Source organism: Salmo trutta, chromosome 25 (assembly GCF_901001165.1).
Source record: "Salmo trutta chromosome 25, fSalTru1.1, whole genome shotgun sequence".
NCBI lineage: Eukaryota > Metazoa > Chordata > Actinopteri > Salmoniformes > Salmonidae > Salmo > Salmo trutta.
The window spans coordinates 27,960,684-27,983,304 of record NC_042981.1 but is presented as its reverse complement, the minus strand read 5'-3'; the positions used below and the strand labels follow the sequence as shown (position 1 = coordinate 27,983,304).

At 42.4% G+C, this 22,621-nt stretch overlaps 1 protein-coding gene and 1 long non-coding RNA gene across 4 annotated transcripts in view; both read left to right on the top strand.

Moving 5' to 3' along the window:
* The first annotated feature begins 202 nt into the window (after positions 1-202).
* The window catches only part of LOC115162319 (echinoderm microtubule-associated protein-like 5), a 55,782-nt gene continuing 33,363 nt past the window's right edge, over positions 203-22,621 (top strand). For 2 of the 3 annotated variants that reach the window (XM_029713504.1, XM_029713506.1), the window contains exons 1-3: positions 203-731; positions 19,753-19,912; positions 22,302-22,400. In XM_029713504.1, the coding sequence (XP_029569364.1) occupies positions 535-731; positions 19,753-19,912; positions 22,302-22,400 (456 nt within the window). In that variant the 5' untranslated portion in view covers positions 203-534. Of the gene's footprint in view, positions 732-1,161; positions 1,171-19,752; positions 19,913-22,301; positions 22,401-22,621 lie in introns of all 3 variants that reach the window. The other variant, XM_029713505.1, reaches the window with a different exon arrangement.
* Positions 7,755-17,751, top strand: LOC115162320 (uncharacterized). Its single transcript, XR_003869518.1, has 2 exons — positions 7,755-8,310; positions 16,867-17,751. It is a non-coding gene; the product is annotated as an uncharacterized LOC115162320 (long non-coding RNA).

Genomic DNA, 22,621 nt, shown 5'->3' with positions numbered 1-22,621 from the left:
ATGTTCCTGTCATTGACTTCACACCATGGGTTAGAGCACATTCTTTATGGGAGGACGTCCATGTCCAATTATAATGATTGCCATTGGTCCGTGAACATCCCTTCAAACGCTAAATAGATATTTGGGGATGTGATTGGACAGATTGTTGATCTATCACCAATGTAGATAACATTTGGGGGCGGTGCTTGTAAATAAACGCGAAAACTCCATCTTTATAGGATTTGACAAGAGCTTCGACCTGCCTCGACTCTCAAGAGGGGCAGCTAGCCTAAGGCTGAAGTAGAGGTAGATATATGGTTTTCACTATGAAAAGGACGGCATAGTTAACCATTTTGAATGAAAGATAAGCATATAATCTCGAAGTAAAACTAGACTCAGTTAGACTATTATGCACATGGCACTCGAATGCCCGCTGTTACCGCTTGTACCGGATACGATGCATTTCCAGTGGAACTAAGGGATACGGGATTGAATGAAATCCGTCTTGGTGAATGAAGAAATATCAAAAACTCTCGACAAAAAAGAAATACGGACATGGCTGACAGGACCGCTCCGAATTGTCACCTGCGACTAGAGTGGGTTTACGGGTATCGTGGACATCAGTGCCGCAACAACCTGTACTACACAGCGGCCAAGGAAATTGTCTACTTCGTCGCCGGTGTGGGAGTAGTGTACAACACACGGGAACACAAGCAAAAATTTTACTTGGGACACAACGATGACATAATCAGGTAATCCCACTTGCAGAAACTCATTCATTCACAGATATGCCGAGATTAAAAATAAAACGGGAGGACATGGCCAACAGAAAACACACAAATTATCAAGTTTATATTTCTGGCGAGGAGATACTTTGCCTAAATCCCTATTGAATCGAGGTTATGAGTTGTAATATGTGACTAACGTTATACAGTTTCAAAGAGTGAATTATATAGTTTGTGAAAATATCAGACTGAGGCCTAACTTGTGAGCTAACTAACCTCTTTCAGCACGTACTGGATGGACAGCCACTTCCATTAAAAGTAGCTTTCGTTTCAGCACCTACTGAGCGACTTTAATCAAAGTAGAGGCTTTGGGGAGGGAGTAATGATTTGAACGTGTTAGTTGTCTTGAAGGATGTAGTTGCTGTATCATATCTCTGATACCATTGTTTTTTTTCAGGAGGAAAAGGTGAGACATTTTATCAAAGGATTCTGAGCAGGATTCCAACCTGGTCTCAGAGCATTTCGTATTATTCTGTACGTAAATCTGTAAGACTCCATTAGTATGATATGATACATACTACAATTTGTTTTTTATATGTAACAAGAATTTGCTAAATGTACAATATGTTAAGAATTTGCTAAATGTACAATATGTTATGAATTTGCAAAATGTACAATATGTTATGAATTTGCAAAATGTACAATATGTTATGAATTTGCTAAATGTACAATATGTTATGAATTTGCTAAATGTACAATATGTTACGTATTTGCGAAATATATGATGTTTCGAATTTACAAAACGTATGCTATGTTACGAATTCTAGCTAGGCTAAGGGTTTGGGTTAAGTTTAGGAGTTAGCTAAAAAGCTTAAGGTTGGGTGAAGGGTTAGCTAAAAGAGGAAGGGTTAGCTAACATGCTAAGTAGTTGCAAAGTAGATAAAGAGTAGTAAGTAGTTGAAAAGTTGCTAATTAGCTAAAATTCTAATGTTGTCCGTGATGAGATTCGAACTCACAACCTTTGGGTTGCGAGACGTTCACGTTATACAACCACCCATCCACCTGTCATAACCATCTGTCTTATGTAACAATACGAAATGTAACATATCATACTAAATGGAGTGTCTCAGATTTACATACAGAATAATACGAAATGCTCTGAGACCAGGTTGCAGTGACCCATCTTTTTAAAGTTTATTTAACCATTATTTAACTAGGCAAGTCAGTTAAGAACAAATTGTTATTTATAATGACAGCTTACCCCGGCCAAACCCTAACCCGGATGACGCTGGGCCAATTGTGCGCCGCCCCATGGGACTCCCAATCGCGGCCAGTTGTGATACAGCCTGGAATCAAACCAGGGTCTGTAATGACGCCTCTAGCACTGAGATGCAGTGCCTTAGACCGCTGCGCCACTCGGAAGCCCAACTGGATAAATGGACTTGAAACATTCCAGGACCTTCAGGGAATATTTGAAAAGCTGTAGTCTGTGATTCCCACAGAGATATTTCTGGTGGTGGGTCAGGTAAACTTGAATTGACACAGAGACCCACATTTATGTGATCGTTCCAATCATTCACATCAATGGGAGGAAGATCCTTTATTATAATTTGGTCTATGGAGATTACCCCTCTTTCACTTCTAGGGGACAAATTGCAGCAGCTTGCACCATACAATGATGCATTGTACTGAATTACCTGTGTCCACTGCTTCAGTGGCTGTGTTGTTGGCCTAGACTAGAAATGACTTAGATTTATATTGTTAGTCAGCTGTTCAGTTGATCCATTATTAATTGGTCAACAGAGAGACAGACCTTGCATTGCCTTAACTTCTGTGGGAAGTGCTTCAGTTCAAATGCCGTGAGGAGGCGATCCATCTCCTGGACATACAGTACCAGTCAAAAGTTTGGACACACATTCAAGGGTTTTTCTTTATTTTTACTATGCTCCAGATACTCAACTAGTCTAAAGGCCAGTTTTAGTCATTTACAACATTAACAATGCCTACACTGTATTTCTGATCAATGTTATTTTAATGGACAAAAAATTAGCTTTTCTTTCAAAAACAAGGACATTTCTAAGTGACCCCAAACTTTTGAACGGTAGTGTATATTTTATATTTGAGATTCTTCAAAGTAGCCACCCGTTGCCTTGATGACAGCTTTGCACACTCTTGGCATTCTCTCAACTAGCTTCGTGAGGTAGTCACCGGGAATGCATTTCAATTAACAGGTGTGTCTTGTTAATTTGTGGAATTTATTTCCTTCTTAATGCGTTTGAGCCAATCAGTTGTGTTGTGACAAGGTAGGGCTCCCGAGTGGTGCAGCGGTCTAAGGCACTGCATCTCAGTGCTAGAGGCGTCACTACAGACCCTGGTTCGATTCCATGCTGTATCACAACCGGCCATGATTGGGAGTCCCATAGGGTGGCGCGCAAAATGGCCCAGCATCGTCTGGGGTAGGCCGTCATTGTAAATAAGAATTTGTTCTTAACTGACTTGCCCAGTTAAATAAAGGTTCAAATGAATAAAGGGGTGGTATACAGAAGATAGCCCTATTTGGTAAAAGTCCATATTATGGCAAGAACAGCTCAAATAAGCAAAGAGAAACAACAATCCATCATTACTTTAAGACATGAAGATCAGTCAATTCAGAAAATGTCAAGAACTTTGAAGGTTTCTTCAAGTGCAGTCACAAAAACCATCAAGCGCTATGATGAAACTGGCTCTCATGAGGACCGCCACAGGAAAGGAAGACCCCGTTACCTCTGCTGCAGAGGATAAGTTCATTAGAGTTAACTGCAGCTCAGATTGCAGCCCAAATAAATGCTTCACAGAGTTCAAGTAATAGACACATCAACTGTTCAGAGGAGACTGCGTGAATCAGGCCTTCATGGTTGAAGTGCTGCAAAGAAACCACTACTAAAGGACACCAATTAGAAGAAGAGACTTGCTTTGGGCCAACAAACACGAGCAATGGCCATTAGACTGGTGGAAATCTGTCCTTTGGTCTGATGAGTCCAAATTTGAGATTTTTAGTTCTTACCGCCGTGTCTTCGTGAGACGCAGAGTAGGTGAACGGATGATCTCCACATGTGTGATTCCAACCATGAAGCATGGAAGAGGAGGTGTGGGGGTGCTTTGCTGGTGACACTGTCTGTGATTTATTTAGAATTCAAGGCACACTTAACCAGCATGGCTACCACAGCATTCTGCAGCAATATGCCATCCCATCTGGTTTGCGCTTAGTAGAACAGTCATTCGTTTTTCAACAGGACAATGACCCAAAACACACCTCAAGGCTGTGTAAGGGCTATTTGACCAAGGACAGTGATGGTGCTGCATCAGATAACCTGGCCTCCACAATCACCTGACCTCAACCCAATTGAGATGGTTTGGGATGAGTTGAACCGCAGAGTGAAGGAAAAGCAGCCAACATGTGCTCAGCATATGTGAGAACTACTTCAAGATTGTTGCAAAATCATTCCTCATGAAGCCAAGAGTGTGCAAAGCAGTCAAGGTGAAGGTTGGCTACTTTGAAGAATCTCAAATATAAAATATATTTAGATTTGTTTAACACTTTTTTGGTTACTACATGATTCCATATGTGTTATTTAAAATGTGGATGATTTCACTATTATTCTACAATGTAAAAAATAAGAAAAAACCCATGAATGAGTAGGTGTGTCCAAACTTTTGACTGGTACTGTATCAGAAGCATATGTGTAGTGGAGGTAGTTCAGTGAAGCTCATGCCATGAGTGGCCTTGTTTGAGACCTGAGGACTTGTGTTGGCTCTCCATGCTTAGACTTTAGCTTGGTGAGCTAATACAGTCTTGTGGTGCGCAGTCTTGTGTTTCAATTACCTCAGAGGTAGGGCTCAGGGGAAGCAGTGCGGAGCAGACACAGAAGACAAAACTGCAGCTGTTTGGCGGGCAGCTCTCGCTCACGTTGCACAAAGTCATGTGAAAAAGATGCAGCCGCCTCAAATAGCAGTGGGAGGTGCAGTCATCTCCCTCCTCACTGTGCTGTGATTACATTTTCTACGAAGAAACAGCCACAGAGAAAGCTCTCTACAGTGAATGGAGTCTAACTTTCATTTCTTAGAGTCAGTCTGTGTTTTATTCAGTCAGTCAGACTTTATTCAGTTCTTCAGTTTGTTTGTCTTGTAACTATGTTTAGATTTGTTAGTGTTTTGTGTGCTGGATGAATTCATTCCTCTCCTCATATCACCCTTCTGATGTTATCTTGCCCTGTGGCGTTCTCGGTTTGCCAGTCTTCCAGTCTGACTGACTGACCCTCTGACTGTCTGACTGCCTGAGGAGAGCTAGTTAATGGCCAGGTTAGGAACATGAATGAAAGGCCATTTCATTGGACTGACTAGGACCTGTTCATTCTCACTGAGTCGAGCCCAGCATTGTACTTTGTGTCATGTCTATCCACTCCACTACAGTGTCATGACTGTCTACAAGAATCCAATTAGGTCAGATCAGGTTTGCAATGAATAACTTCACTCTGACCCCCTCTCACACGCCCTGTTGTAAATCAAGGAGAGAACATTCAGCTCTCCCTCTCCAAGGTTCACCCAAGGACAGAAGGAATGTCCTTTGTTTCAACAGACCTTTTCCCGCTGAAACTCTAACACGTTCAAAAGCGAATACTGGAACAATATTTCTAACATAGAACGTGGGGAATGGTCAGAGGCGATCTATAGAACACTCATGTCATTTTCTTTGTTATTTTGTGATGTCATTAAAATTTTTATAAAGGAAATACTGTAACTTGGAAAGTAAACCCATTACATGTATGAAGTGTCCATCCTATGCATTGTGCATGAAATATTATGAAAGTGTTTTTGTTAAGAGAGGGATGTGATTTCTGAAGCTATAAGAGATAATTGTTTTACATAAGCTTTGCACAGTGACAAGTCACGCCCCAGAGTGAGGTCAGAGAGCGTGTCAGCCTGACGGAACCGCCCCTTTTGAACATATTTCATAAAATGATGGGTTAAGAAAAAAACACATCAGACCAGAGAGACGTGGAGTTGCAGCTTACGTTTAAAGTGGTCTGAACTCTGAATCTCAACACGAGGTAGAAACGATGAACTCACCTCCCGGACAATCACTGGTACGGCTGATTAGCTGTCCTAAGTAAAGTATCTTTGAAAGTTAATTTAAGTGGGACCATTTTACTACTCTGTTCAAACCATCGTATTACGCTACTCTCACTGGGAACCATCAACACAGCTGGTTAGCCCATCTTCAAAGAAGCATCTTCCAGAGCGAATGGATGGAGAATAAACTCTGTAATTCTGTTCAGGATTACGCGACAAAACACCGGATACTGGACAACTGCAGAGGAGAACAACAGTAGAAGAGACAGTAGAAGACTCCCTTTTGGACAATCAAAGGCTTACAAGTGTGCCGCAAAAAGGCCCAACCCCCTTTCCAAAGCAGCCCGGTTCCGAGAGAGATACACGGCGAACCAAGGCATTTCATGTAAATACATTCATGATTTCTTACTCCAAGCAGGCAGCGGTTCGTGTGCAAGTATAAAATTACTATTTTTTTTTTACCTTTTATTTAACTAGGCAAGTCAGTTAAGAACAAATTCTTATTTACAATGACGGCCTACCCCGGCGACGCTGGGCCAATTGTATGCCGCCCTATGGGACTCCCACTCACAGCCAGATGTGATGCAGCCTGGATTCGGTACTGCAGTGACGCCTCTTGCACTGAGATGCAGTGTCTTAGATCAGTGCGTCACTCGGGAGACCACTGTGTGTGTCACATAAGTGAGAGTAGTTTCTAAATGTACCAACGTTAAGTGTCTCTGTCCCTCTTTCGCCCTCTCCATGTCTTTTGTAACAAGCAGCCATATTGTATCAGTCCGCTAGGGACCTGTTTCTAATGTATTAAGTGTGTATGTTTATCCTGTGTTACCATTTAATTAGCTAGTAAATAAATAATTAAACCAATTTGTGTAGTACTGAATCATAAGTAAGACTCAGGTTTTTGCAGATGCAAGGAAGTTATGACTGTTCAGAATGATGATACAAGGTTATGATTAATAAGTTGACTGTTTATAGATGTGATAGTTAGAGACCTTTAGAGTTTAATTCAGGAGATGGTAACTCTTTAAAGAACTGCTCTTGTGGTGCCCCAGATCCTAATGAGTTAATTGTTACATGACTAATTTAATCGGTTAACAATTAAACCTATTTAGGTAACTAGATAAATAAGTCTTCAGATTAATGTTAAAGTCAAGTCATGACAACAGTATGTGTTTTCTGTCCTCTAGTCTACAGTAACTACAGTAAAAGTGTTTTCTGTCCTCTAGTCTACAGTAACTACAGTAAAAGTGTTTTCTGTCCTCTAGTATGCAGTAACTACAGTATAAGGGTTTTCTGGGCTACCGAGTGGCGCAGCGGTCTAAGGCACTGCATCTCAGTGCTTGAGGTGTCACTATAGTCACCCTGGTTTGAATCCAGGCTGTATCACAACCGCCCGTGATTGGGAGTCCCATAGGGCAGCGCACAATTGGCCCAGTGTTGTCTGGGTTTGGCCGGTGTAAGCCGTCATTATAAATAAGAATTTGTTCTTAACTGACTTTCCTAGTTACATAATGGTTAAATAAAAATAATAATAGACTACAGTATAAGTGTTTTCTGTCTGCAGTAACTACAGTATGTGTTTTCTGTCCTCTAGTTTACAGTAACTACAGTATAAGTATTTTCTGTCGGACGATCTGCCCGGACTATCCTCATTGACCATCCTTTGCACTAACTCTTTTGACTCATCACATATGCTGCTCCTGCTTATTATATATCCTGTTGCCTAGTCACTTAACCTCTACCCATATGTACATATCTACCTCATACCCCTGCACATCGACTAGATACAGGTACCCCCTATATAACAAAGTTATAGTTAGTAATTTCCGATTTATTCCTCGCGTTATTATATATATATTTTTTTTAATTTAATTTTTTTACTCTGCCTTGTTGGGAAGGGCCAGTAAGAAAGCATGTCACTGTTAGTTTACACCTGTTGTTTACGAAGCATGTGTCAAATAACGTTTGATTTGAAATACATCGTTACAGTTGTTGGTTAGCAAGCTAGCACATTTTTGGACATATTAGCATAGACATGACATCAGTCAAAACTCCTCAAAACAAGACATGGTATCCATAACAAGACACAATGAGTTGAAACGAGCCACCTACGACCCCCCACATGGCAGCTCCTTGTCATTGTCACTAGCTGTGTGGCCGTTCAGAATCATAACGATGCAAGACTTCCAGCCACATCGATGCGCACGCAACATTTTCGTGACGTCAGCAAGCCGCAGTAAACAAATCATTCACTCAACATTCATTCTGGTTATTGACTATGGCGATCAGCAAACATTTTTATAGAAAAGCCAACGATAAAGGCATTTTCTACGTGTTGAGCTGTTGGCGGTAACCCTGCGCACCGGATAGTTAGTGTTCCCATTTTGAAACATTACATTTGTCTGTAAAGTGTGCTGGCCAAATGGATAGCTCAAATCACTGTGCCTATTTACAGCTTCCACGACAGTGGCTACAGCAAAGTTTGGTACTAACCTAGGTGAGATTTCATGACTTTTAAAACCATGACCAGACACAATAATACAGATATAGATAATGTATATTTTATCGATAATATAGCAAATAACTGCTGTTTTTATGAGTGAGTTCATGTTTAAGTTTTATTCAGCACTGTCAACGCTGTTTTTATTCAACACTATTACAAAATACGCTTCTCTCTACTTCCATTCGCGCTGCAGCTGCAATTAATGAGTAGCCAAGCATTCGTATTATTATTAGCAACTGGTCGTGTCTATTTTAATATCGAAGAGTATGCCTATTTCATGTTTTCTGGTCATAGGAACAACATGAATGTGTGCCTGGGGCAGATGCGGGGCGACTCGAGTTTCGCCATCAGGTGGAAGACTGTCTTCTCTCTGGTCAGTCTCATCGGAGGAAAGAAAGGACAGAGCAGGGACCGTGAGAGGCGGACCCTGTGCTGCTCTGTCCCTCCCTCCGCTGAGACTAATGCCGTGTTCAAAACAACTGGGAACTCAAAAATCTCCGACTTCAATGCGTTCACGACAACTGGGAACTCTAAAAAAACGATATCAGACTGGGGAAAATAGTTTTGAACGGTCATCCAACTCGGAAACTCGGGCATATTTCTAGAGCTCCGACTTTCCGACCTAAAGTTCACTGACGTCATGATTTGATCTCGTTTTTGCCGAGTTCCCAGTTGTCTTGAAAACACCATTACCATCATATGCAGGTACCATCAGTCCAATCAAATAAAAAAGCAAATTATTTCAGTTTATGCTCAGCTGTGCCTTGTAAGTGCTACACCAACTGATCTATTTTGTTGTCAAAGCTAATATTGTCTGAGAAGAACAATATTGGCAGGCCAGTCATATAGCCAATATGCTGTGATAATGTATTAGGCCTACTGCACAAACCTCATTCCTACAGAACTGTTTTTATTAGGTTCATGTTTTTAAGTCATGTAAAAAAACATCTGAGCGGTAGATCCCGGCTTGCTTTTTGATTGCGAAAGTGATCTTTTTGAATGCAAAAGTGATCTTGACTCAGAAAAGGTTGGTGACCACTGGTCTATTTGAATGCACTTGCCTCTGTATTGAAGCCATTGGATGCAGTTTATCACAGCGCATTGCACTTTATTATGGGCGATCAGTTCAGTACACATCATTGCATTTTATATCAGAAAGTAGGTTGGCCCTCCATTAAGTCTCGTAGATCGATGCATTGCATTATTTTTTGTCTATAAGCCCACTTGCATAAACCTCCGCCATAACTTACCTCATTGTTAACCTTCAGATGTGTAAGTTACCAGACCCAGACTCAGGGATGGCTAACCCTGGAGATGCCTTCAATCTCCACCCAGTTACCAGACCCAGACTCAGGGATGGCTAACCCTGGAGATGCCTTCAATCTCCACCCAGTTACCAGACCCAGACTCAGGGATGGCTAACCCTGGAGATGCCTTCAATCTCCACTCAGTTACCAGACCCAGACTCAGGGATGGCTAACCCTGGAGATGCCTTCAATCTCCACCCAGTTACCAGACCCAGACTCAGGGATGGCTAACCCTGGAGATGCCTTCAATCTCCACCCAGTTAGGGAAATCTGCTTTTCGTTTTTTTGTGCTTCTCATGTGGAATGATCTCCAAAACTCTTTCAAGTTGGTTCCTCTAGGGCAATTCAGGCGGATGTTAGAGGGCCTTCTTACTGAAGAATGGGTTTGTTTCTATGAGGGATTTTCCGGTGCATGTGTTGTGCATCTCGGAGTGGTGAGCACAATTAGTGTGGGCTTGGGGGGAGGCCCTTGTGTCTGTGTGTGTGACTGGGCCATTGTGGGCTTGAGGGAGGCCTTTGCCTAGTCCTGTGGGTGTCCTTGGACATGCACCTGCATTATGAATGAATGTCTGTATTATTTTTTGTGTCGTTGCTATGGTTACGCCACCAATATAATCTATGCCCTGAAGTATGTGTCAAGAAGGGGAAGAGAACCCAAGTAAAGATGGTCATGGACAGGCTAGAAGTAAGATTAGGAAACAATAAGTGGCAGAATACCAAAAGATGTGGATCATATACATAAAGAGTAGTGACTATGTATGTTGTGTCAAACTGAAACTGTATATAAAGTGATCTCTGAAAAAAAGTGATTTCTTACTTACAAGCCCTTAACCAACAATGCCGTTTTAAGAAAATAGAGTTAAGAAAATATTTACTAAATAAACTAAAGTAAAAGAAATGACACAAAAAAACAATAATGAGGCTATATACAGGGGGTACCGGTACTGAGTCAATGTACGGGGGTACAGGTTAGTCGAGGCAATTTGTATATGTAGGTAGGGGTAAAGTGATAATAGATAATAAACAGCGAGCAGCAGCAGTGTAAAAACAAAAGGGGGGGGGTTCAATGTAAATAATCCGGGTGGTCATTTGATTAATTGTTCAGTAGTCTTATGGCTTGGGGGTAGAAGCTGTTAAGGAGCCTTTTGGACCTAGACTTGGTGCTCCGGTACCGCTTGCCGTGTGGTAGCAGAGAGAACAGTCTATGACTTGGGTGACTGGAGTCTTTGACAATTTTGTTGGGCCTTCCTCTGACACCGCCTAGTATATAGGTCCTGGATGGCAGGAAGCTTGGCCCCAGTGATGTACTGGGCTATACACACTACCCTCTGTAACGCCTTACGGTCCGATGCCGAGCAGTTGCCATACCAGGCGGTGATGCAACCGGTCAGGATGTTCTTGATGGTGCAGCTGTAGAACTTTTTGAGGATCTTGGGACCCATGCCAAATCTTGGGGTGGCAGGGTAGCCTAGTGGTTAGAGCGTTGGGCTAGTAACTGAAAGGTTGCAAGTTCAAATCTGTCGTTCTGCCCCTGAACAAGGCAGTTAACCCACTGTTCCTAGGCCGTCATTGAAAATAAGAATTTGTTCTTAACTGACTTGCCTAGTTAAATAAAGGTAAAATACATTTTGTATTTTTCTTTTCTGTCTCCTGAGGGGAAAACGGTGTTGTCGTGCCCTCTTCACGACTGTCTTGGTGTGTTTGGACCATGATAGTTTGCTGGTGATGTGGACACCAAGGAACTTGAAACTCTCGACCCACTCCACTACAGCCCCGTCGATGAGAATGGGGGCGTGTTCGACCCTCCTTTACCTGTAGTCCACAATCAGCTCCTTTGTCTTGCTCAAGTTGAGGGATAGAAAGAGAAATGACTCTATGCAAAGGGGTTTTTGTTGTCCTCTCAGGGATTCTATCTTATTTACATTGGTCTAATCACGCACACAGGCCTTTAGATGCTGTGACACCTTGTGGAGATTGGGCATGGGTGATTAGGTTACTGTAAACTTGGTATCGTTTGATTGGTCAATGGTGGTTGGTTTTACACCTTCAGATATGAAGGTCTGTTGTTCTCTCTCGTATCCTGTATCCTGTCCATGGAGGAAGGTTGTATGATCAATTCTCATTTCCTAGACTTCTAGTTCTCTGGTCTAATAGGCATGTCTTTGTCCATATCTACAGAATATGATCTACAGAATATGCCTATAAGTATGCTTTGTTAATGTTAGTATTGCCTTGTAACTTAATCTTCGGGATCAGTGTCCCGTCCAAGGGATGGTTGAGCTAACGTAGGCTAATGCAATTAGCATGAGTAAGTAAGTAAGTAAGTAACAAGAAAATTTCCCAGGACATAGACATATCTGATATTGGCAGAAAGCTTAAATTCTTGTTAATCTAACTGCATAGTCCAATTTACAGTAGCTATTACAGTGAAAGAATACCATGCTATTTTTTGAGGAGAGTGCACAGTTTTGAACATAAAAAGTTATTAATAAACAAATTAGACACATTTGGGTAGTCTTGTTACAACATTTTGGACAGAAATGCAATGATTCATTGAATCAGTCTAAAACTTTGCACATACACTGCTGTCATCTAGTGGCCAAAATCTAAATTGCAGCTGGGATGGAATAATACATTATGGCCTTTCTCTTGCATTTCAAAGATGATGGTACAAAAAAAGACAAAATAACGTTTTTTTTATTTTGTATTATCTTTTACCAGATCTATTGTGTTATATTCTCCTACATTCCTTTCACATTTCCACAAACCTCAGTGTTTCTTTTCAAATGGTACCAATAATATGCATATCCTTAAAATGGAGTCAGGTATGTGATGTGTACACAGTTGAAGTCGGAAGTTTACATACACCTTAGCCAAATACATTTAAACTCAGTTTTTCACAATTCCTGACATTTAATCCTAGTAAAAATTCCCTGTCTTAGGTTAGATAGGATCACCACTTTATTTTAAGAATGTGAAATGTCAGAATAATATCAGAGAGAATGATTTATTTCAGCTTTTATTTCTTTCATCACATTCTTAGTGGGTCAGAAGTTTACATACACTCAATTAGTATTTGGTAGCATTGCTTTTAAATTGTTTAACTTGGGTCAAACATTTCGGGTAGCCTTCCACAAGCTTCCCACAATAAGTTGGGTGAATTTTGGCCCATTCCTCCTGACAGAGCTGGTGTAACTGAGTCAGGTTTGTAGGCCTCTGCTCGCACACGCTTTTTCAGTTCTGCCCACTAATTTTCTATGGGATTGAGGTCAGGGCTTTGTGATGGCCACTCCAATACCTTGACTGTGTTGTCCTTAAGCCATTTTGCCACAACTTTGGAAGTATGCTTGGGGTCATTGTCCATTTGGAAGACCCATTTGCGACCAAGCTTTAACTTCCTGACTGATGTCTTGAGATGTTGCTTCAATATATCCACATAATTTTCCTCCTCACGATGCCATCTATTTTGTGAAGTGCACCAGTCCCTCCTGCAGCAAAGCACCCCCACAACATGATGCTGCCACCCCCGTGCTTCATGGTTGGGATGGGGTTCTTCGGCTTGCAAGCCTCCCCCTTTGTCCTCCAAACATAACGATGGTCATTATGGCCAAACAGTTCTATTTTTGTTTCATCAGACCAGAGGACATTTCTCCAAAAAGTACGATCTTTGTCCCCATGTGCAGTTGCAAACCGTAGTCTGGCATTTTTATGGCGGTTTTGGAGCAGTGGCTTCTTCCTTGCTGAGTGGCCTTTCAGGTTATGTCGATATAGGACTCGTTTTACTGTGGATATAGATACTTTTGTACCTGTTTCCTCTAGCATCTTCACAAGGTCCTTTGCTGCTGTTCTGGGATTGATTTGCACTTTTCGACACCAAAGTAGGTTAATCTCTAGGAGACAGAACGCGTCTCCTTCCTGAGCGGTATGACGGCTGCGTGGTCCCATGGTGTTTATACTTGCGTACTATTGTTTGTACAGATGAACGTGGTACCTTCAGGCGTTTGGAAATTGCTCCCAAGGTTGAACCAGACTTGTGGAGGTCTACAATTTTTTTCTGAGGTCTTGGCTGATTTCTTTTGATTTTCCCATGATGTCAAGCAAAGAAGCGCTGATTTTGAAGGTAGGCCTTGAAATACAGCCACAGGTACACCTCCAATTGACTCAAATGATGTCAATTAGCCTATCAGAAGCTTCTAAAGCCAGGACATAATTTTCTGGAGTTTTCCAAGCTGTTTAAAGGCACAGTCAACTTAGTGTATGTAAACTTCTGACCCACTGGAATTGATACAGTGAATTATAAGTGAAATAATCTGTCTGTAAACAATTGTTAGAAAAATTACTTGTGTCATGCACAAAGTAGATGTCCTAACCGACTTGCCAAAACTATAGTTTGTTAACAATACATTTGTGGAGTGGTTGAAAAACCAGTTTTAATGACTCCAACCTAAGTGTATGTAAACTTCCGACTTCAACTGTATATAATATGAATATTTGTTGAATCTTACCCCATTACATCAGCATGACACCCAGCTTAAATGAAGTTTAAAAAAATGAACCACTGTTACTTGTTTTCTCTCTGTCTGTCTTGCTGTAATTCTTCCTCTCTCGTTCTCTCTACCTTCCTATTCCTCCCTACTCTCTGTGCCCATGTCCATATGTAAACCATGTGCACTTGGATTCACTCATTTCTCATGTAACACCAAATCTGTTTTGATTCAGGATGTTCTTTATTCTAATAGTATCAATGAGAGGGTGCAGCAGGACTGCTTGCGTCTGTCTGAGGATGTGTAGTATTTATAGCCATTCTAAGCAACCTGCTCACTCTTGCTTTGCCTCATTTCTCAGTTTCACCAACTCTACGATCTATATCAGCTCTTCTGGATCCCTTATCTTATTAGCAGGACTTTGCATGAGGCTGTTCCCTCTTTTGATGCAAGCGTCAGCTTGAAAGCAGGAATGTCTGACACATCTGTCTAACACTTCTCTCTGACCTCAGATGGGTTGTTATTGATATGATGAGATGCAGATTTTAAGTATGCTCATACAGTGACAGTTGATCCAGCCACACTCGTTTTCGTGCACTCTGACACATTTGCTTGCTGTGCTCTTTTAAGATGAGGTCCCAAGTCTTCATTGGTAATGAATGTGCACTGTGTTGTATCTAGGTTATAGAGATGTAGTTGTGCAGTAGAAATGTAATGTGTCATCCTTTTATTAGGGTTGGTGTGCTATATATATATAAACAACACATCCAAGCAAACAGGGGACCATGACACAATCTCCTGACGTTCTGGGGACGTCTTATTGATACCTTTTGTTTGCAGGGCATAGTGTGTGTGTAACACATGTGTTGAACCTATGCTCGGTCAAGCACGGCATGAACATGCATGTTGTCAGTGTGAAGTCATGCATGCGGTTTAGCTTATTATTGTGATGCTAATAGCTGGGGACAAGCCTTTTGCTCATGGTTTTCCAGCACACACTCATCAGCTTGGCTATTCATTTCTGCATCCTGGTTGGCGCACGCCTGTTCAAAATCCCAATGAGTACACTAGTACTACAGTCATCCATTCATTCATTATCCAAAGCTGCTTATCTTGGTTAGTGCTGTTTTCAACCCCCCATACTGCTATCCCTCTTCAAGCACATCCTGACCCCCCTTCTCCTATACACACACACACACACACACACACACACACACACACACACAATTAAATCCTGATCATCATAGGATCTGACTGATGCATGACTGCACAAGAGAATTGACAGGTTGGTGGGATAATGCCGTTGTGCACTCTAAAGATCATGTCTGTCTAGTCCAATTAGGATCCTGCAGAATGCTGGACTGTGTATTAAGCATCTTCACCAAGCTTTAGAAATAGAAAAAGAAGAACTTGTTGTTGGTTTATTAAAGAAGGATCCAGATTAACTACATTTTGAGGTGTTGTCTTGGTTCCAGATAATAGCATAACAAACTGTGATCTCAATTAATAGGATAATAGGAAAAACTCAATTTTGCCACTTTTCTATGTATAGTTTGGAGCCGCCTCGCCACAGACAGACAGGTGCAGTACATTGGCTGTGTTTACACAGGCAGACAAAATCTGATATTTTTTCTACTAATTGGTCTTTTGACCAATCACATCAGATCTTTTCACATCAGATCTTTTTCAGAGCTGATCTGATTGGTCAAAAGACCAATTAGGGGAACAAATATTAGAATTGGGCTGCCTGTGTAAACACAGCCATGGTGTAATATTGGTGGACAGATTAAACAAGCTTTCTAAAAGCTAAGGAAGATAAATACTTTTTAAAATGTGCTAATCTTATACTTCCTTATAATCCTGAACAAGAGCAGACAAGGTGACTGCTGCATTAGTGTGGATCAAAACTGACTTGGAAGCTAGCCATGTTGTGACAAGTGGTGTGTGTGCGTGTTTGGCTATGAAACATCATCATATCTCCCTTTTTAATAGACCTTTAACATGCATTTTCTACTCTATCAATCAAGAGACAAATATGTTTGTATTTGATTTTTTTGTTGAGTGAAGTCATTACAAATGTAGGGACTTGGATTCAAGAAAGATAGGCTGATGTAGTCGCCGATTTGAGAGCATCATTTGTTCCTTTATTAGCCATGTCAATATAATTGAGTTGCAACAATTCTTGTTTGAGAGGAATCAATTAAGATTTATACAATTAGCAGACTTACTGTGAAACTAAATAAACACACACGCATGCAAGCACGCACACCGTGCTTCAGTGAAACCCTTTTTCCTAATGACTCCATTGATCGAGCACTTTAGTTAAATGGTTCCATGGCTGGCCCTGAATGACGTTTCTCCTGCCATGGCTCTGTCACCATGATGATGGGCCATAATCCATGCCAAGTCCCTGAGCCACTGTCCCTGGGCTTTACATGGCTTCATCTGAAAATGCCCTATTCACTTCCTCTTCCCAACAGTACAGATGTAGGATCTTAATTTGATCAACATGAAATGTGAATTATTATGTCGATTATAATTAATGGAAATTCTTGTAGGGGTTTATTTGTTGTATTTTTTTTGGGGGGGGGATCAAGTCTGAAATTTGAAAGTGGAAATTACTAACTTTAGAAGCCTTTTTAAAACTTAAATACACTACACTTTTGCATTTCTTGCTTAGCAGGAAAATTCTCAGCAACAAAATGAAGATCCTACATCTGTATAGCAGTGGCATCTAACACCACCCTCTATGACTGCAGAGTTATCCAACCCAACACGCCTGCCTGCCTGCCTGCCTGCCTGCCTGCCTGCCTGCCTGCCTGCCTGCCTGCCAGGACTCCGAGTGCTCTTGGCAGGTGGAAGCCAGCCACATCAAACAGCCGTTTATCAAACCAGAGCACTGCAGCACCCCCCAGCCCAGAGATTTCCCAGTCTCATTAGCTGATAGAAATGTAATAGAAGCAGTGACGTTATTGTGACGGAAGGACTGGGAGGATTGTTGCTATTTTACTGTCTGTAGTTGTTTGTCACATTATGTCAGTACAGGAAAAGGAAAACTCCAAGAGAGCGGTATGACTGGACATCGAGTAAGGAAAAAAAACTGACTCTACGAGTCAAGAGATGAACTATCTTTATTAACTAGTAGAGCGGCCCTAGGAGCTGAGTCTTGACTGATGTGGTATGCCCCAGCTTAGCCCTGCCTTCACAGGGTTGAGTTGGGAGGAGGAGAGGTTAATGCCCTTGTCTCAACCCTCACTGTCACTGGTAATGAAAAAGTAGACGGGTCCCCCGTCTCTCCACACACTCTCCAGCTGCTCTGAGGAGAACACAGACCTCTGCTTGGAATTTCCTTAATAAGGATGTTTCTCTACCCTCGGATTTAGAAAGGAAGGTCCCCTGTCCCTGCAGCTGGTGTTCTCTGAGTCTGTTGTGTAGAAAGACAGTGAAATTCATAGTGCTATTTGGCTAGAGTAATGCAACCTTTCTGTAGGAAATGTAGAGTTTATTCTGAGTCACAGTCAAATGGTTTTTGACTGTTTCTGACCTGCACAGAGTTTGTACTCAGCAATGTTTGTACAAAGGTTCATTGATCCGATGTCCTTCTCGTTGTTTAATCTGTGTACTGAATAAAGCTGCTGAATGTATGGTATTGGTATCAGTGTGCTCTTGACCTGATGACTTTACACAGTTTGAAAAGCATTTTCATCTCCTCCTCTATCCCAAAGAGCACAAATCATATTCTCTTCCTCTGACTACTATTTTTAGCTGCTTGGATATGATTATGTAATTCATACAAGAGGTGATGAGAAGTTGGAGGGGGGAGGGGAGATGACAGGGAGGGCGAGGGGAGATGACAGGGAGGGGGAGGGGTGAGATAAAGAGTAAACCTCTCTCATGAGTGAGTGAAGGAGATGTGGAGATGTGGTGTGATAGGCTTGAGGAACAGGGCAGGGGCTATCTCAGACTTATGATCTTAATTTGACCTACACTGAGTGTACAAAACATAAGGAACACCTTCCTAATATTGAGTTTACAACCCTTTTGCCCTCAGAACAGCCTCATTTCGTCGGGGCACTCGACAAGGTGTCGAAAGTGTTCAACAGGGATGCTAGCCCACATTGACTTCATTGCTACCCACAGTTGTGTCAAGTTGGCTGGATGTGCTTTGGATGGTGGACCATTCTTGATACACACGGGAAACAATTGAGAGTGAAAAACCCTGCAGCATTGCAGTTCTTGACACACTCAAACTGGTGCGCCTGAAACCTACTACCATACCCCAAAGTGCAATACTGTCAATATCACCGTGTGTTAGTGTGGGTTTTCAATGAATTTATGTAAATCACAAAGCTCATCTGTATTTCCTGCGGTGCAGGAAAATTCTCAGCAACAAAAGAGTGATCAGACTAAGATTCTACATCTGTATCGCTTACAAAGCACCACGGCTGAATAGAGGAATTACACCACCAGGCTAAAAAGCAATTTCCGGAGCTGTGACAGAGCGAGCAGAATAGTTCTGAAGCGCATTTCAAATGCAAATTGAGTGTCACAATAAAATATGAAAAACTCCTGACCCCGGGAAGGCTGTTTTCCCAGAGAAACCCCCCAGCATGCTGATGCGGTTGATCTCTGGCCTGCTCTCTGAATACACAGATACAGGATTAGAAGTTGTGGAGTGCAGTTGGCAAAACAGGTGCCCTGATTATAATGGTGGGAGCTCCGTCACAGCATGAAATATATAACAGGCCAACGCAAGGGAAAGAATTGCCCTGTGAATCATTCAGATGTGCCTGGAACGTGACTGGCAGCTGCTGGAAGGGGGATGCTCATTGCATCAGACTGCAGGCTGTTGCTCAGATGTAGAGCGTGCCCCGGTGGAAGAGGGGGAGAGCAGGGGGGAGCAAAGAGTGGCTGCTTCTGATGCCTACAGTATCTGTGCTTGGGAGCCCCAGAGGATGTTTTAAAGGTAAAGGGGGCAAAGTGCAGGGCTTAGAGGATGAGAAGTCCTGAATTAGGGCAGTGGGTAGGCTATTTCCTGCCATGCCCTGTGTGAGTGTATAGTATGGAAAGGAGGGGTAAAGCTGCCATTCTGATTCACCATGTTCCTGCCTTGGCCTATCACAGATCCAACGTGGCAACTCAGGCTAATAGCTTCCACTCTCTGATAAAGTTAGGCCTTCCTCTGCTCTGTGTTTTTTCCCTTCTTTTTTTACCCAGGCTATCTGAGGGGGATAATCACTGATCATTAGGCCTATAGACTGTGAATCATCTCACTGGTCTCTTTTTAGAGGGTGCAGCTGGGTTCTCTGGGTTCTCTCTTTCTCTTCCCCCCTCTCTGTCACTCTGCTTTTTTCTTTCTCTGACTGTATCTCTCTCTCTCTCTCTCTCTCTCTCTCTCTCTCTCTCTCTCTCTCTCTCTCTCTCTCTCTCTCTCTCTCTCTCTCTCTCTCTCTCTCTCTCTCTCTCTCTCTCTCTCTCTCTCTCTCTCTCTCTCTCTCTCTCTCTCTCTCTCTCTCTCTCTCTCTCTCTCTCTCTCTCTCTCTCTCTCTCTCTCTCTCTCTCTCTCTCTCTCTCTCTCTCTCTCTCTCTCTCTCTCTCTCTCTCTCTCTCTCTCTCTCTCTCTCTCTCTCTCTCCCCTCTTACAGTTTAGCTCTGCATCCGGAGCGTGTGCTGGTAGCCACGGGACAGGTGGGCAAGGAGCCTTACATCTGTGTGTGGGATTCCTACACCGTACAGACCGTGTCCATACTCAAGGACACTCACACACACGGCATCGCCTGCCTGGCCTTCGACCTCGATGGACAGGTACAGATCTGGGAAAGGGGATACCAAGTCAGTTGCACAACTGAATGCATTCAACCGAAATGTGTCTTGCGCATTTATGCGTAACCATGCTGTGTGCTCGTACAAAAACAGTGACACATATGGCTACTCATGAATCAGTATTGACAGAGTGAATTCTATGTAAAACGTGGATTTTTTTTGACTCAGAGTTTGACAGGATGTTGTGAAGTTACGGTGAGCCAACCAAACAGTATAGGGCCCTGAGCTTTGACGACTGGGGCAGGCCTGTACTACAGTAGTTACTTATGGGGTTGTTTTCTTTCTGCAAACTCCTGCTATAATATTGCAGAGCTTCATGCACATGTTCCCCAATTTTCTAAATGACTAAAGGTCTTTTGGGGAGTGTTCTGAGACAGTTGTAATATGACACTAAAGGGGTGGCAGGTAGGCTAGCGGTTAGAGCATTAGGCCAGTAACCGAATGGTCGCTAGTTTGAATCACCGAGCTGACAAGGTGAAAACATATGTCGATGTGCCCTTGAGCAGGGCACTTAACCCTAATTGCTTCAGGGTCACCATTGATAATGGCTGACCCTGGCCATGACCCAACTTTCCGAGGCTGTCTCAGGGAGAGTGGGAAATGAAAAGAACACATTTCCAATTCCCACATGCGTATTAATGTGTGAAATAGGACAAATATAAGCACCAAATTATTAAATATCACGTTTATTACGCTTCATGTCCATTTACTTAGTGTTAAAGTGTAAGTCCCCCGTCCCCCCCCGAGTCCATTGCATTTTAATAAAGGTTACTTATGTAACTGTAATTGTTTCCTCTTTATTACCGTTATACTGTAAATATGCATTAGGCATTATAACAGTTTCATGTATACCCTTCCACTGAAATGTTAGCTTCTTTGCCAACTCTCCACAGAGTAATACTTAGGGCTTATGGACAGTCAGGGTTTATGTACAGTCGTTTGTTGTCTAGTGTTTGCTGGAGTACTCATATTTTAAAAATCTATATGTCATGGCTCAAGCACTCATTTTTATCTCTGAGTTTCCCATAGGGCCCCTCAGAGTGGTTCTACTGCTGCTGTTTACAGAGCTAGACCATGGAAATGACCCCATACATTTTCCTGGTTGGATAGAGTCATCTAGGGATTGAGATAGGATGTGACAGTTGTAAACCGAGCCAGGCTCTGGTTCTGTGTTCACTGGGTCTCCTGATCTGGTCATGTCTATGTTCAAGTCAACATGGTGTGGATGAATTCTGTGTTATATTGCCCCTTCCAGAAAAAGAAATCAAGCATCCATGTCTAATAGATTAAGGTTTTATCCAAAAAATGTGACATGGCTCAAACAATATGGCTCTAACTCTGTATAGTAGCCTTAATATCCACATAGGGCTCTTAATTGTAACCAGTTGGTCACATATGCTACTAGATATCTTTACTGTGTGTCCTGGGATTTTGATTTGGTTGCACCAGTGTAGTCTGTTTGCCAGTCTTTTTATGTCACTCCTTGTACTCTGTGTCATATGCCATGTGCCATAAAAGGAGTGAAATGTTAGCTTCGGAGACTTGCAACCAGACTAGCACCCAGACAATTCACCCAGATAATAATGGCAACGTTCCCAATGAAAACTACACTCTTAGAAGAAAAGGTGCTACGTAGAACCTAAAAGGGTTCTTCAGCTGTCCACATGGAAGAACCCTTTTTGGTTCCAGGTAGAACCCTATTGGGTCCCATGTAGAACCCTTTCCCCAGAGGGTATTTTATGGAAAAGAGATGTATGTTTCTGAGATGCATCTTCCTGCCTTGTTGACAATATTACAGAGCGCCGCAGGTTACTGTTCGATTTGAGCAGGGACCGGCTTCTCCCGGTCCCGTGGCGGGTCATAGCTCGGTGCAACCCGACACAGCTTAATCGAATCCCCTCAATGGCAGAAGTTAGAGCCCTATATCCACATGCGTAAACATTCTGAATCATTTCAGTACATTTCTTCATGTAGACTTTTTGATCCAGATAATCTCTGCATTCGTTGCTGAATGAATACCCCCAGTTTCCTCATGGGGTGGAGCTTTACCCTTCATTCTTCTCAAACACAGTTAAACTAGTTCTCCTCCCCTCCCGTGGATTCTCTCCATGCCCAGACATTGATTCAATGGCAGATGGAAGTGGCCTCTCACCGCCACACAGATCAAGGTGCAGCAGAGTAGAGCTGGATTTCCATAAGCATCCCCTCTCCTGGTGTTGCCTACTCACTAGGTTATAGGAGCCCCTTCCAGATGGGCTCCCAGCCAGAGCCAGAGGCATGAAAACTGGTGTTTTTACAGTATGCAGCCAATGTTATCTTTTATTTTATTGTAGTCGTCATTCTGTTTCATAAAATGCTGTTTCCTTTGCAGTGTTTGGTCTCAGTGGGTCTGGACTCCAAAAACACGATCTGTGTGTGGGACTGGAGGAGGGGCAAGGTGCTGGCAGCGGCTCCTGGCCACACTGACAGGGTAACTATACAACACCATCCTCCCCTCTCTGTCCCAGGCACCAGGCCCAGATCAATCTCCTCAATTACTGTAGTTAGAAATGCAGCCAGGAAGGAGCAGCAGCCCAAAGGAGACGTACATAAACAAGTTAGGCCTGATTGACCGTTAGCATTCCAGACTGTCTGAAGAGACGGCAAGCTAATGGAGTAGAATTAAAAAAAGATATGTATGCTGCTGTGTTA